This window comes from Rutidosis leptorrhynchoides, chromosome 6 (assembly GCF_046630445.1).
Source record: "Rutidosis leptorrhynchoides isolate AG116_Rl617_1_P2 chromosome 6, CSIRO_AGI_Rlap_v1, whole genome shotgun sequence".
NCBI lineage: Eukaryota > Viridiplantae > Streptophyta > Magnoliopsida > Asterales > Asteraceae > Rutidosis > Rutidosis leptorrhynchoides.
In genome coordinates, this window is record NC_092338.1 from 395,914,642 (window position 1) to 395,929,774 (window position 15,133).

At 34.1% G+C, this 15,133-nt stretch overlaps 3 protein-coding genes across 3 annotated transcripts; 1 reads left to right on the forward strand and 2 right to left on the reverse strand.

Annotated features, from left to right (window-relative positions):
• The first annotated feature begins 413 nt into the window (after window positions 1-413).
• Window positions 414-4,433, forward strand: LOC139851950 (protein EARLY FLOWERING 3-like). Its single transcript, XM_071841145.1, has 6 exons — window positions 414-797; window positions 1,078-1,262; window positions 1,617-2,302; window positions 2,605-2,656; window positions 3,135-3,573; window positions 3,687-4,433. The coding sequence occupies exons 2-6, from the start codon at window positions 1,086-1,088 to the stop codon at window positions 4,232-4,234; spliced, it is 1,902 nt and encodes a 633-aa protein (XP_071697246.1). The 5' UTR covers window positions 414-797; window positions 1,078-1,085; the 3' UTR covers window positions 4,235-4,433.
• A 552-nt stretch (window positions 4,434-4,985) lies between these two features.
• Window positions 4,986-10,035, reverse strand: LOC139856205 (vacuolar-processing enzyme-like). The gene is made up of 9 exons (XM_071845459.1): window positions 9,798-10,035; window positions 7,766-7,930; window positions 7,513-7,669; window positions 7,321-7,406; window positions 7,029-7,228; window positions 6,850-6,898; window positions 6,424-6,633; window positions 5,449-5,655; window positions 4,986-5,372 (listed from the first exon to the last, which is right to left on the reverse strand). The coding sequence occupies exons 1-9, from the start codon at window positions 9,987-9,989 to the stop codon at window positions 5,190-5,192; spliced, it is 1,449 nt and encodes a 482-aa protein (XP_071701560.1). The 5' UTR covers window positions 9,990-10,035; the 3' UTR covers window positions 4,986-5,189.
• Window positions 10,036-13,367: 3,332 nt separating this feature from the next.
• LOC139855018 (uncharacterized) lies at window positions 13,368-14,375 on the reverse strand. The gene has a single exon (XM_071844279.1). It carries the CDS (start codon window positions 14,373-14,375, stop codon window positions 13,368-13,370), a length of 1,008 nt encoding a protein of 335 aa, XP_071700380.1.
• Between the last annotated feature and the right edge of the window lie 758 nt (window positions 14,376-15,133).

A 15,133-nucleotide genomic window follows, 5' to 3' on the forward strand; every position in this document is an offset into this window, starting at 1 on the left:
AGCTCGAAGAGCTTGAGCTTATAGGAGCTTGAGCTTTTGGTAGACATAAAAAGTAGAGCTTATAAAAATCACAAGTTCTAGAAAAATAAGCTACTTTTAGTAACTTATGGAAAAAAGTAGAGCTTATGAATTGGAAAATAAGCTCCAGCTAGTTTAGCGAACACTTAGAAAATAATAAGCTCCGGCTACTATCTTTAAAAATACGCTCCAGTTCTAATCCATAAGTTCTAACTTCAACTACAAGTTCCAACTAGTTTCATCGAAACACACCCAAACGCGCAGTCTAAACAAAAAAACATTTTAAAAAACAAATAGATTCGTTCTATATGCATACTGTATATTTTATCGGGTCCACTTGCCTTTGAACTTTTGCTAATTTTATAATTTCCTGTGACCTTTTTGCTCGAATTTTAGTTAATTTCCATGTTAGCAAATCACATCCCTCCACAACCCCACATCTTTTTTCGCTCTAGAATCATCTGTTTCTGCTGTTGTTGGTATAATTTTGCTGCCTTTATTGGGTCAATTTCAAGATCCACGACTTTGTGGAAAAAAATTATATCTTTGCTATATGGGGTGTTTTGATTTTGCTAATTAGAACTGGGTTTTGCTTTGATTCTGTTATTTGTTGGAGAAATTGAATTTTCATGTGATTGGGTTTTTTTAGGTTAGTGTTGAATATTCTCAATTTGGGGCAAATTATTGACCGAAGAAAATTTGAGTAAAAGTGAATTTATTTAGGGATTTTGAAAAATCAATGATCTTTTAAGTTCAGATTATTGGTTTCGATCTGTAAGGTATGTTTAATCTTTTCTGCCTTGTGTAACTAGTGATGTATTATTTGGTCTATTGTTTTTATGTCCAAATTTAACTATTTACTAGGTATAGAAATTGTTCTATCTTTATTGATGAAAATCAATAAAGTTAGCATTTTTATTTTCTTTGGACAACCCTAAAATAAATAAAAGTTTAGAAGCTCAAAAGTAGTATCCTTGACTTCCAAAGTCAAAGTTAGTAAAATGTTCTGAAATTTAAGTTGAATTTTCTTTATCTGATAGTGTGTGGTTGATTTGATAGATAATAAGATGAAAAGAGGGAAAGATGAAGATAAAAATATGGGGCCTATGTTTCCAAGGCTTCATGTGAATGATACCGAAAAAGGAGGTCCAAGAGCACCTCCTAGAAACAAAATGGCTCTTTATGAGCAGCTTAGTATTCCGTCGCAGCGGTTCAATGGCGGCCCGCCATCATCTTCACCCGCGGTGAGTTAAAAAAGAATAAAGGAAGTTATGCTTCTATTCGAAACTGATACACTGTAACGTTTTATGTTATGATCGAAAATTATCATTGAGAATATGGTGTTTTGAATGTGCTTCTTATGAAAAATTATTCGAAACAAACATTATTTTGCATAATCTTTAACACGTCTTATGAAATGAAAATATAAGTGATTATTTGATAACCCGTTTGAGAACACAATCATATCAACCCCTATGTAAAGTCGATATTGATGGGGTAAAGTTGCAGTTGATTATTAGTACTTATGTAAAATAAGCCAACTCATAATATTTATATGTCTTGAAAATTTTAAGGTTATTGTTATCTTATGATTGTAGGGAGCGATGAACGAAAGGGGTACAATTTCCTCTCATCGACAATCTTCTACAATTCACCCAACCAGAAAAACAGATACTCGGCATTCGGATTTCAACAATCAACAACGCGTGCAACAAGAACAAAATACAGAACAAGAAGAAGATGATTACAGGGTCCCAATATTTGACCAACAATCTGGAACAAGTCAAAACCGTAGTGGAAAGAATAATCAAAATAGAAAAAATTCAAGTATCAGTCCGTTTGGTGCACATTTTGCAGGTCGTTTGGCAAACGTTCAGACCTCTAAACAAAACAATAATAAACTTCAGAAAGATATGAATAAATTGGCACGACAAAACATTATAGCTTCTGAAGAAGATATGAACGAATCTATTCACATAAATGCTTCAAATAATGTGAATACAATTGATTACCGAGTTGACTCACAAGTTGACAACACTTTATGGGGTGATAGTGTCGTAAATGAGGCATTTAAAGGTAGTGGTTACGCGAATAATTCAGTCCCGTTAAGGGACGTTCAAGAGCAAACATTGAGGAACAGTAATGGTCATACTACTACTAATGCTGATGATGTTTCGGAGACATCGATGGTTGATTCGGTTTGCGGAGTCGATATTTCTCCTGATGATGTTGTCGGGATTATTGGTCAAAAACATTTTTGGAAGGCAAGAAGAGCTATTGTCAAGTAAATTCTTCTACTCGAACCAACTTAATTGTTTGTTGCTGACTGTATCTTAGAGGTGGTGGGCGGTTTGGGCGGGTTGAAACGGGTCATTTTGGACAAAGTAGGCTACGAATGTGGGTTTGATCCACAAATGCTTTATATATTAGGAAAAAAAAAACTTTTGATTAATTAATGATTGATGCGTTAGTTATAACTTACAAAAACAAAACTTTTAGAAACCGTTGTAAAAAAATAAGAACAGCATTTATAATAATGTGTAAGTTATGTGTTTCAGACTCACATATGTACTCTATTGTTTACAGTCAACAAAGATTGTTTGCTGTTCAAGTGTTTGAGCTCCACAGATTAATAAAGGTAACTCTAGTCAACTACCTATTCGGGTTGATTTGTGAAAGGTGACAAGATGGGCGGGTTGGTAATGGATCAAAATAGCTAAGTTTAATGTGCTGATTAAAACCTGGTTGGGCGGGTGGTTTAGCTAATCTACGAACACTTTTTTGTCTTTTTTTGTCTTTTTTTTTTTTTCCCCTTTCAATATTGTATAAAGTTTTTATGTTTAATTAACTCGACTACATAATTGCAGTGCTAAGATAATTATTATATATCTCCTGATAGAAAGATTTATGAAATTTGAAGGACTTCAATAAATGTCACTCCTTAGACAACTTGCTAGTCAATTGTTTTTTCCGTTTATATATTAGCCTTTTGATCTACGACTACTTTTAATATATAATACAAATACAACTAGAAATGACTGACCCGTTTCATTATAAATGGCTTGAAATAGGCCCTTTGTAACTAAGCTATGATTCGTACTTGAATACGTGAATAGGTTCAGAGATTATTTGCTGGATCACCTCAAATTTTGGTTGATGAAAATGCTTATGTGGCAAAACCGCCAAAAATTTCTCCAATCAAGAAACTTTCGATCGAGTATGTTCCTAAATCTAGTATAAACACTCCTAAGCACAAAACTAACGTTGAGAAGCCGAATGAAGACAGAGAATTTTCAGCCGAGAATGTTGTTGGGAAGGCGTCTTTATCTTCTGTGCAAAATGGCAGTCAGACAACAAATTGCAGACCTTTTGGTGGGCCACCATCGGACCCGAATATGGGCTCTTGGAATTTTAATGGGCCACCTGGACACCAATGGTTGATTCCTGTCATGACTCCAACTGAAGGCCTTGTCTACAAACCTTACCCTGGGCCTGGGTTTATGGGCCCCGTGTACGGTGGATGCGGGCCTCCTGGATCCATGCCACCCATAATTGGTAAGTGCTATTAGATTTTTGATATTTTTGGTAAGTCCTTCTTGCATACTTATTCAAGTGATTTTGAATTTGTTTTGTTTTATAATATTAAATAAATAAAATAAATTAAACAGGTCATAATTTTCCAAACTATGGGGTCCCACCTTCGGATCATCATCATCATTATGAGGGGCCCACTGGGGTTCATCCTTTCGCTCCTCCCACTCCCGCTAGCCATGGCTACTTCCCTGCTTACGGTATGCAAATGGCTAATCCATCGGTCTCGAGCTCTACCAGGTTCGAACAAACGGATCTGAACTCGAACCCAAACCCATACAACCTGCAGCACCAAGGCTCAAGTAACGTTCCAATTGAGAAAAAGGGCCCAGCAGTTCCAAATGCGGTGAAGTTCAAAGCTCGTAAAGATAACGAGTTACAAGCCAGTACAGCAAGCAGTCGAAGTGATAAAACAAAAGACCAAAATGCCCTTCCTCTTTTCCCAACCTCTCCTGGTCGTAGTCCGGATCCCAATCCTAACCCCGAACCAACAACCCAGGTTGAAAGTATGGGCCCCTCGCGTGTTATTAGAGTTGTACCTCATAATGCTCGGTCAGCAACTGCATCTGTAGCACGTATTTTTCAATCTATACAAGAAGAAAGAAAGCAGTATGATTCGGGGTGAAGATCAATTGGTGTTGTACTTTGTGCTTCTATGATTGTAACATTTGCCTGAATTCGAATACACTAGGATATGTGTGTGTATATATCCAGATATTATGACATAATGTGACCTTGTAAAACTATATGCACCAAGTTTTTGCTGTAAAATGTTGAGTTGTACACATGATGGAATGCAAATCAAAGCTTAAGAATACAAATTAGTATTTGTTGTGTATCAAGCTATGAATACTAATAAATAATAATATATCATTATTGCTTTTGTATCCTGTTCTAGTAAGTTTTCAATCAAAAATATTATTTTTGTAAATACATAAACTTTATAACTTTGATTTTTGTCCATCATTTTACTATGTTTCGTCTCATAGTAGACAATTTTTTTTTTAAACACACACAAACACCCACATGATTTTTTACACGAATATATACATAATATCCACAACAGGACTTGAACTCATGACCTCAAAGGGGCAAAACATTTTTATTTAATATATATATGTATATATGTATCATCACTATAGCTCGTTCTAGGGTGACTTACATAATTGATAATTGATCATTGTTAAAAGGTTGTATTAGGTATATCTTTCAAAAACTTGTTATAGGCACAAGACATAAAGCTGCTGGCTTTAAAACTTTGTTCAACACTGCAATAAGAATAAAAAAAATTGGAGTGTGGATAGTAACGCGGCCAATCAGGACGCGCTATTCACTCTTGTTGATAGCTTATATAGTAATACACAGATGCAGGCGGTATATGATTTGCATATTATATAACGTTACATTACATGCATATTATACATAACAAGTTTTGTGGTGGACCTGGACCTAAGATAGATATATTATACAAACAAGCTTCGGGCTGTATTTACAAAGAAACTCTATACCGTTAAGAAACGATTTATATGATGATTCAACACACTAAGCATACAAGTCCACCAGGATTAATTAAAAAAATATTAAGCGATGAAACCGTTGCTAATTGAGCTCCATGGGTTTGAAGGGAAGGTAGTGCATGCTTGTGAAGATGCATCATCCATATGTGCATATGTGACACCATAGTTACAAAGATTAGCAAACGAGCGCATATGTTTCATTCCATATTGGGATAATGATCCACAATGCGTCTCAAATGTCCTCACCTATATATACAATACGACAAATTTTTATAAAGAATGTTATCAGTTTATAGGGAAACTACAAAAAGATGTGGTTTACCATTGTTTTGAGGCAGGTCCAGTCATCAACTAAAGGCTTTCCTGCAGTTCGGACGGTATTTAACACTTGAGGTCCTTTTTCTAATCCGAACAAAACCTTGCCAATGAGTTGTATACTGCTGTCTATGTGCATTCTGTGAGCCATGGCATCATAAAACTTCTTTAGAGCTTCGGTTTTCCTATCAGAACCTTCTGGTGCTTTCCGGTACTGTAGAGGTGTCAAAATGGACAGATCAGCTAATGGGTCGAATGGGAAATCTTGACGTCTGGGTCGAAATGGGTTGGGTCAGGGTGGGCCATGCCACTTGTTTCTTATCATCTTTGGTTTTTAATTTACAACAACAACAACAAAACCCAATCCCACATAAGTGGGGTATGAGGGAGGTAAGATGTAGACAATCCTTCCCCTATCCGAGAATAAAGACAAGTCATTTCTCCACCCAGAGTGAAATACTCTCAATAGTAGAGAGAGTCATCCCTCTCTTTATTCGAGGGATAAAGAGATTGCTTCCGGAAGGACCTCCGGCCTTTACGTAGGAAATTTAAAAAAAAAAAAAAAAAAATACTAAAATAAAAATAATAATAGATGCCATGAGAATGGTAGAATCAAATTTCCATAGGTTTTAAATCCTGCCTGAAATTTAATTTAGGCTCTAAGAGTCAGTCAAGTAGCCAATAAATCGACGATTATTGTCGACTCAATAGAGCCGTACTTTGGTTTTTAATTTACTATCTTACTAAATAAATTCTAAGGATTTTTAGCATTAACGTTAACCCGTTTGACTGATTTGACCAGTTTCCCATTTGACTTCTATATGTTAAACCATTTGCCCATTAAGATAACTAAATGGGTTGAAATTGTCACGTCGATTAGAAACAAATTGACACGCTTTAACTAAATGGGTTGAAACTGTCAAGACGATAATGTATGAGCTAAGCAAACCTTAATATAAAACAAGGTTGGGATTGGACAAACCTTATGCCAGAAATGTAGAAGATCAGCATCGCGCTGGTTAACAGCTTTTGGTGATGGCGATTTGGAATTTTCATCGATAAATGTAAAGTTTTCATTTGCAGGATTTGTACCCATATACAAGTACAGGTTATCTTTACTAAGTTGCAAGTCTCCGTATTGCATAACATGGGATCCGTAATAAGAGTTGTCACTCGAGGTTCTTGCCTTAACCTGCAGAAAAAAAATAACCGATGATGCAAATGTACATTATATGTTGACTGTAACACTAAATTTATTGGTGCATATTTGGTTTGCGTACATAAATTGCATGCAAAATTAACTCATGTTGTTTTCTCGTCTATTTGAGCCACCACACGATAAGCAAACAATTTCAAAAACTGAATTTATCGTTGTTGCTAAAATGTTAAGTTGATAAGTAACTCTTACCAATCTATACTGCTGCTTAATAGTTTCTGTTCTCAGGTTGTGTACATCACTGTATTCAACAACAAAATCAATTAAATAAAAAAAGATAAAATTAACTAAAATCGCAGTTCAGATAGTAACTCCTGAACAAGAAGACTATTATACAAAGGTAAAAGGGTATTTTGGTAACTTTAACTTACCAATCTTCCATCCACGCAACGCTATACAAGTCACCCAAACACGTGTCATACTCGAGGGGCGGGCTAGGATACTCCCCAGGACAATAAGTGCCCCAACTGTTTTCGTCAGGGCCCGAAGCCGTTGTTGCATAAATATTTAAACCTTGCGGAAGAAGACCTTCGAATATACTTCCAGACTCACAAGCTTCAAGGTAAAATACCTGCAAATAGAATTTTATATAAACTCCAAAATCAGCATTTTAGTACAGACCGTTTCAGAGGGAAACTGAAAATAAGTTTATTAATTTTTTACCAAGCTTTTGTAAGTTCCGGCAGCATACTTTTGTTTCAAAACCTCGATAAGATCATTTGCGTAAAGGTAAGGATTTGTTGGCATGCCTAACAACATTTACAACATACCGGTAAACATTTGTATAATTTCTTTGAATATATTTTAATTTTAAGTAATGAAATGGAAACTATTTTGAATGATTGAAAGACGAACCAAGCACACCGGGACCACCATGGTCGGTGTAGTAAACGAAAATGCGATCATTTGGGCCGCTATCGACAACCTTTCCACTTCCTCCTTTAACTTTACTTTTATCTCCGAGTAAAACAGCGAAAAAGTTGTCAACATTAACATCTTCCCCAGTGTAATCCTGTTTTAAGCATTGTGAGATGTAATAATGTAACTAAACCGCAGATTATTAAATTCATTTTCTAATAATAAAACATGATGATGAAACACAAAGTACCTTTGGCACTCCTTGATATACATCATCACCATTAGGGCTGTTAATAATAACTCCTTGCCTTGGATTCTCCCAACTATATGCGATATCGTCATACATGAATACAACGATGTTTTCATCCTTGACACCACCATTTTTCAAAATTTGATATGCATGACAAACATCCGCCTGAACCAAACGAAGAAAAACAATTTGATAAACTTACCGAAATCAATAGAACATATTAGAACATGCTGATCGATCTGCCTTTGATCCATATCCTAGTACATAACTACTAACAACAACAAAACTCAATCCCACATAAGTGGAGTATGGGGAGGTAAGATTTAGACAAGTCATTTCTCCACTTAAAGTGAAACACCGCCATAGTAGAGAAAGTGCTCCCTCTCAATGTTCTATAGATAGAGAGATTGTTTCCGAATGGACCTCCGACCAATAAGTAGGTTAAAAAACCTGCGTGAAGTTCAATTTAGGCTCTAAGCGACAGTCAAGTCGCCAATAAATCGACGCTTGACCAATATTGATATCAAGATTTTTATAAATATATCTAAACTTTGTTTAATAAGCATCTCATGTATGAAAAAAATGATCAAAAGCTAATTAACATGCTAGCTAGTATAATGACAAACATCAAATAATATACTTTGTTTTCAAGTACTAATCATAATCTTTATCAGGTAACAACAAAATTACATAAACAAACAAAAGACAATCAAACCTTAAACATCTCAGTCCAGCCAGAAAGGTAACATTAAACAACTAAAGCAATTCTTTTAGTATAAAGTAGTAAAATTAACCTTTTTATAATTGGAAATTAATTTAATTCATAAAAAGTACTTTAATATAATTTAATAGTAAAAACTAATCAATTGTAATTGTAATTAGTATAATAATAATAATATAATAATAATAATAATAATAATAATAATAATAATAGGAATAAGAATGATAACAATAACAATAATAATAATAATAATAATAATAATAATAATAATAATAATAATATATTATGAGTAATAATAATTCATTAATTAACCATATTTGGTTAAAAAGAGTTCCTTATTGCTAATAACATGAAAATACTACATATACTAAAGGGCAAATGGCCCAAAAAAGTAATATAAGTTACCAAATTTGACAATCAAGATAACACCAAATCATGTAAGTCTGAAAAAGATTCCAATTTAATTTTTGCGCAAGAAAAGGATTCGCGAGTTTAAAATTTTTAAAATTGAGGTGATATCTAATGAAAAAAAAAAACAAACGACTTGTTCATCTCGATTCGTTGTTTCTCGTGATGTTTTGGATCAAGTTGCTTCACAACAAATGCTAATCGAAACACTACGAATCTGTTACAACTTTCAATTTGAAGTAATTCGCGATTTTAGATTTTTTTTCATTGAATATTACCTCAATTTTAAAATTTTTAAACACGCAATCCTTTCCTTGCACAAAAATTAAATTTGAATCCTTTTCGGGCATTTTTTTTGGTTACCTTAATTGTCAAATTTGATAACTTATGTTACCTTTTTGGGTCATTTGCCCTATACTAAATATCTTTATCTTTTTTAAATAAACTTAAAACCACTTACACTGTGTCGAGAAGTCAATTAGTGGTGAAGAATAAAAGATTAACATAATCCAAGTTGCATTTGAGGTTAATTACGAATTAAGAAACTGATAAAAACCTGCAAGAACTAATAAAAAAGATACCAGGAAATAAGTTCTAGTGTTAAATGATTGTCACAAAATATTTGGTGATTTTACATTAAAAAATGCACAAATATATAGTTTTAGATGATGTATAAACCTATAATCCATCTCTATACTGTAAAACCTTGTTATTTTCCAAAGTCATATACTCAACCCTTTTTTTTTTTTTTTTTTTTTTTTTTTCAGATACCGAATATTAAATAGTATATATACACACAAATACCCAGTTACGTACTTATATACTCCGAATCAATCAACGTAAGTATACAAACAGTATACATATAATTTTTAGCAAAAATGATTATTATGAAGATGATCGAACCTGATGTCTATAGTTCCAGTAACCGTTAGACCCAGCAAGTAGCACAGCCCATCTGGTACCAACGGAATCATCATCATCATGCTTTTCCGACGGTAACCGGATAAAATCGTCGACGAGGTCACGGCCGTGGACGACGGCGATGACTGAAATAGCAACTAAAGTGATCAGATACCGATTCATCTTTTTATGCATGATTACCGGAAATTGAATATTTTTTTATAAGTTTTGTTAGACAGTATTTGATTTGTTTTCGGAAGTGAGGTCTATATATATAAATATAGAAATGTATGTACGGGTGACGTGGAAGGTTTCAATTGAAACTATATAGACATATAGTAATACCAACTATTCTTGTATTGTTTACATGCTATATTATTATGGGTTGGTTGAAACTTGTAGTTGTGTAAACGAGTCCATCTAGTTTAAACTCATTTAGCCTCCAGCTCATCGTTTAAAATTTAAAGAGCTGACGGAAGATCGATTTTTGTTTGTTCATGCGCGTGTGAAAAGTTCATTAATGCTCGCGAGCTTATATAAAAAGTTCGTGTGTGTGCGGGCACGTGTGAAAAGTTAGTTTATGCTCGCGATCTTATATAAGAAGTTTGGGCTCAAGCTCAAATAGTTCAGAATTCTTTTTTAAAATGGTAATATATTTTAGGGTTTCACATAAATGGTTTTTCAAAAAAAAAAAAAAAAAAAAAAAATATATATATATATATATAGGTAATCCGGTTAATCGTTTGCCGGTTTGTCAGTTTTAACACCAAACCAGCATTTCATTTGCCGGTTTGCATGTTTTCATACGAAACTGATACCAGTTTTTAGGGTTTTGACTGTGCACCCGTACAAACACTCAAACCGGCATTTAAATTGCCGGTTTGGCTCCTTTTACTGACAAACCGATTATTCAAATATCAGTTTGCATGCTACTTTTATTTTTTTTTATTTATATTTAAACGGACAGTAGTATTGAGTGTTGCCGTCAAATTCAAGTTGTATCTCAAACTATAATTTTTCACATTTTGTTTTTCTGACTACGAATCGTCGTCGTCAAATTCTAGTATCTCACAGGACAATCCTCGACGGGGCTTGTTTTTTAAGAGGAACTGAGCCTAAAGAAGATCATGAACTCACAAACGAGCAGTTTGAAGAATTGTCAGTGTTGTGTATCATAACTGACAATTTACCTGTATACCCTGATTGTGTACGTGAGTTCTATCATCATTTTTTCTTTTCTAAAGAAGACAAGAATGTTAGGTTTATGTTGAAAGGTATACCATATTGCTGGGATATGGATACCTTCAACAATGCTTTGGGACTCCCAACTGGAGGATTGCAATTTTACAATCCTACCAGTCAAATTGATGGCGATCTTCTTGAGACACATGTTGTTGCCGACACTTCTATACTTCATGTGGTCAAGACATGTGTTGAAGATCACCGTTTTAACATTTGTGTAGAAATAAAAATAAAATTGTTTTTTGATTTTCTTAGAGCCAATAAACTGAAAATATATACTATCATCCGTAGCAGCATAACTAGTCGTCCAATTTGTGCGGTGGACGATTACTCTAACAGTGTGCTTTTAATTGAAGCTCTTATGATTTACTGGATTAGGAATGGTATATCTTTCAATTTCGGATACATCATGGTTAATCGGATGCAAGAAGTAAGGGAAAGCTTAAATGCACCGTTACCATTTGGGATGATGATTACCAAGTAATCCCGACATCTTGGCATATTAACATCGGGTGAATATCGTATTCCTGAAAGAAATCGTCTAGTCGCCTAGTTTGTTGTGTGTTATTTTGTGTGTTACCTGTTTTTTAAATTATGGCTATGATTTTAAGTTTCAAGTGATGTATTAGTTTGTGTTTAATAATAAACATTGTATCGTATCAGTACGTCTTTATTAATATTATCAGTATTATTCTTAATAATATAACAATTTTTGAACAACACTTTTATTAATCAACATAAACACGATTACATTTTTTTAGAAGAAAGAAAATGCATAATTAAAATAAAACTAAACACACTACTTAAAATAAAAACATTACTTAAAATAAACACGTTACATATACTTAAACTAAACACATAATTAAACTAGATGCAAGCCTGTAGTTTCACGTCTGGTAAAACCCTCTTGTTCGTATTTCATCCCATTCCTCTTCCTCGTTTAGAAACACAAAATTTTCATGACCAACGTGATAATACATCACGCCCGAGTGTTCGATGAAACATTTTTACTTGATCCACTCAAATAACTTGGAAATAGTCATACTTTTAACATTCATGGGGGGAACGATTCCCCCCCCCCCAGTGTGTACCGCGTCATGTCGGCAGAATACCAACCTTTGTAGTAAACATCAATCAAAGGATCCATTGTTGTAGAGTAAAAAGAGTGATATGTGTGAATTAAAAGAGTGATACAATAAAAATAACAAGTAGACGTGTGTTTATATAGACTAGTATGGATTGATAAACCGACATTCTAATAGCCGGTTTCAGTAAAAGTTGACAAGTCTGCACTCGACATTAAAAGTTGACAATACTGAAACCGGCATTCTGATAGCCGGTTTCAGAAAAAGTTGTCAAACAGAGTTTCATAAACCGGCATTCTGATAGTCGGTTTCAATAAAAGCTGTCAAAGAACAGTAAAAGCTGAAAAACAATGAATGTTAAGTTGTAAATAAAAAATGGCCGGTTTATGTTATGGTTATAAAAGTGCATGTTGAAAGGTGCATAAACACATGTTAAACATGGAACCGAAGTACATTTCAATTGACGTATACCACGGCTGCGATTTTGAAGATGAGACAAAATTTTCAGGAGGCGAGAAGACTACATTTGATAATGTTGATGTTTTTGGGTTTGATATGCAGAAGTTGAATGAATTCCTTCGAGTACCGGAAAATCCAGATTCAATGGAGATATATTATTACGAACAAGGAATAGCTCAACCTGAAGCATTGTGCTTTGAAGAAGATTGGTATACATTAGTTGGGAAAACATGTATACTTTCTGAAAAAATTGAGTTGTATGTTTTATTTGGCGTTTTTGAAGACGCATTTGAGTTCGGTAGGATATATGATAGTTATGGTGAATACTATAATGCATAAACTTAGTTGTAATACATTATTGGATTATTATTATTATTATTATTATTATTATTATTATTATTATTATTATTATTATTATTATTATTATTATTATTATTATTATTATTATTATCATTATTATTATTATCATTTTCATTATTATCATTTTCATTATTACGAACAACACTTTTATTGAAAAACATAACTACGGTTACAACAACATAACTACGGTTACAACAACTGATCACACATAACTACGGTTACAACAACATAACTACGGTTACAACTACTTCATTTCATTAAAGAACTTAGTAGGACATGAATTCCTGTTATGACCTGGTTGTGAGCAAAAACCACAACTTGGTGGACCTGTATCTCTGTTGTGCCTTTCATCCATATCATTATGGTGCCGTCGTGATTGTCTCCTACCCCTATGTGTGATCAATCATGCTGGATCGGCCTTAATTGTTCAGTTTGCATTTGGCCAGTATGTGGCATCTCTAAGTGGATGTAAGTGATAACTATATTGTTCCCTCCAAGTGGTAGTAGTGTAGTATTTACTAATCAAGGTTTTTGGATCTTTATTTCGTATGCGACATACTGCAATGCCATGAGAGGAAGGCATCCTTTGATGTTGCCATCTTCCACAAGTGCACTTTTTGGCCAAATATCTAACAGTGTACTCTGTCCCACCATCGCTGCTTCTTTGATATGTAGATTGAACGTTGTACACCCCTGCTTGCTGGTCATAGCATGTTTTTGTGTCAGTAGAAGCAAGTTTATCACGATCTTGAAATTGTGCCCAAATAGTCTTGGATAGTGGTGCTTGCCATTCGTGAGCGGTTGTTTCTTGTGTGTTGAAGTGCTCTCTTGTGTAGTGAAATGTATAATCAATACACGCTTTGACTGGCATCATACGGGCATGACACAAAACATTGTTCAACGACTCGGCTATGTTTGTGGTTAAGTTACCCCAACGACGACGATCGCTGTCTCTATACAAAGTCCACTTATGAAGATCGACTTCTTCTAAATAATCCCAAGCCGCCTCATTCAATGTTTTAATTCCACGCATTGTACCTTTGTATCTATTACTTTGCATCGCTGAACCGGCCCTCCAACACAACTTCTTCAGCTCGGTGTTTCTGTTAAACTTTGTCATCAAGTTACTACGAATGTGGCGCAAACAATAACGATGATGCCAACTATATTTCTGGTTAGCCATCACATTAAGTATACCTACATGACAATCAAATATAACACACAAATCTCTGTTACTGTGATTAACATGTGTTTGGAATATATTCCAAAACCAAGCCCAACTTTTGTTTGACTCACTATCAACTACTGCAAATGCAACATACATAATTTGCCTGTTAGCATTTTTAGCTACCGCTGTAAGCATCTTGCCAATGTAGTTACCCTTCAAATGATTCCCATAAATACAAACTATAAGAATACATTGTTGGTACGCCATAAAAGAGGGGCCAAATTGAAATGTCCCGTTCTTATTGATTAAAAACGTTCCATATTAATTGATTTCGTTGCGAGGTTTTGACCTCTATATGAGACGTTTTTCAAAGACTGCATTCATTTTTAAAACAAACCATAACCTTTATTTCATAAATAAAGGTTTAAAAAGCTTTACGTAGATTATCAAATAATGATAATCTAAAATATCCTGTTTACACACGACCATTACATAATGGTTTACAATACAAATATGTTACATCGAAATCAGTTTCTTGAATGCAGTTTTTACACAATATCATACAAACATGGACTCCAAATCTTGTCCTTATTTTAGTATGCAACAGCGGAAGCTCTTAATATTCACCTGAGAATAAACATGCTTTAAACGTCAACAAAAATGTTGGTGAGTTATAGGTTTAACCTATATATATCAAATCGTAACAATAGACCACAAGATTTCATATTTCAATACACATCCCATACATAGAGATAAAAATCATTCATATGGTGAACACCTGGTAACCGACAATAACAAGATGCATATATAAGAATATCCCCATCATTCCGGGACACCCTTCGGATATGATATAAATTTCGAAGTACTAAAGCATCCGGTACTTTGGATGGGGTTTGTTAGGCCCAATAGATCTATCTTTAGGATTCACGTCAATTAGGGTGTCTGTTCCCTAATTCTTAGATTACCAGACTTAATAAAAAGGGGCATATTCGATTTCGATAATTCAACCATAGAATGTAGTTTCA

Coding starts and splice junctions, on each gene's coding strand:
- LOC139855018 (XM_071844279.1), bottom strand. CDS start 14,375: ATGGCGTACCAACAATGTATTCTTATAGTTTGTATTTATGGGAATCAT.
- LOC139856205 (XM_071845459.1), bottom strand. CDS start 9,989: ATGCATAAAAAGATGAATCGGTATCTGATCACTTTAGTTGCTATTTCA. Junction 7,407..7,512: donor TGGTGGTCCCGGTGTGCTTG/GTTCGTCTTTCA, acceptor AAATGTTGTTAG/GCATGCCAACAAATCCTTAC. Junction 6,634..6,849: donor TTAAGCAGCAGTATAGATTG/GTAAGAGTTACT, acceptor TTTTTTCTGCAG/GTTAAGGCAAGAACCTCGAG.
- LOC139851950 (XM_071841145.1), top strand. CDS start 1,086: ATGAAAAGAGGGAAAGATGAAGATAAAAATATGGGGCCTATGTTTCCA. Junction 1,263..1,616: donor CGCCATCATCTTCACCCGCG/GTGAGTTAAAAA, acceptor TTATGATTGTAG/GGAGCGATGAACGAAAGGGG. Junction 3,574..3,686: donor ATCCATGCCACCCATAATTG/GTAAGTGCTATT, acceptor TAAATTAAACAG/GTCATAATTTTCCAAACTAT.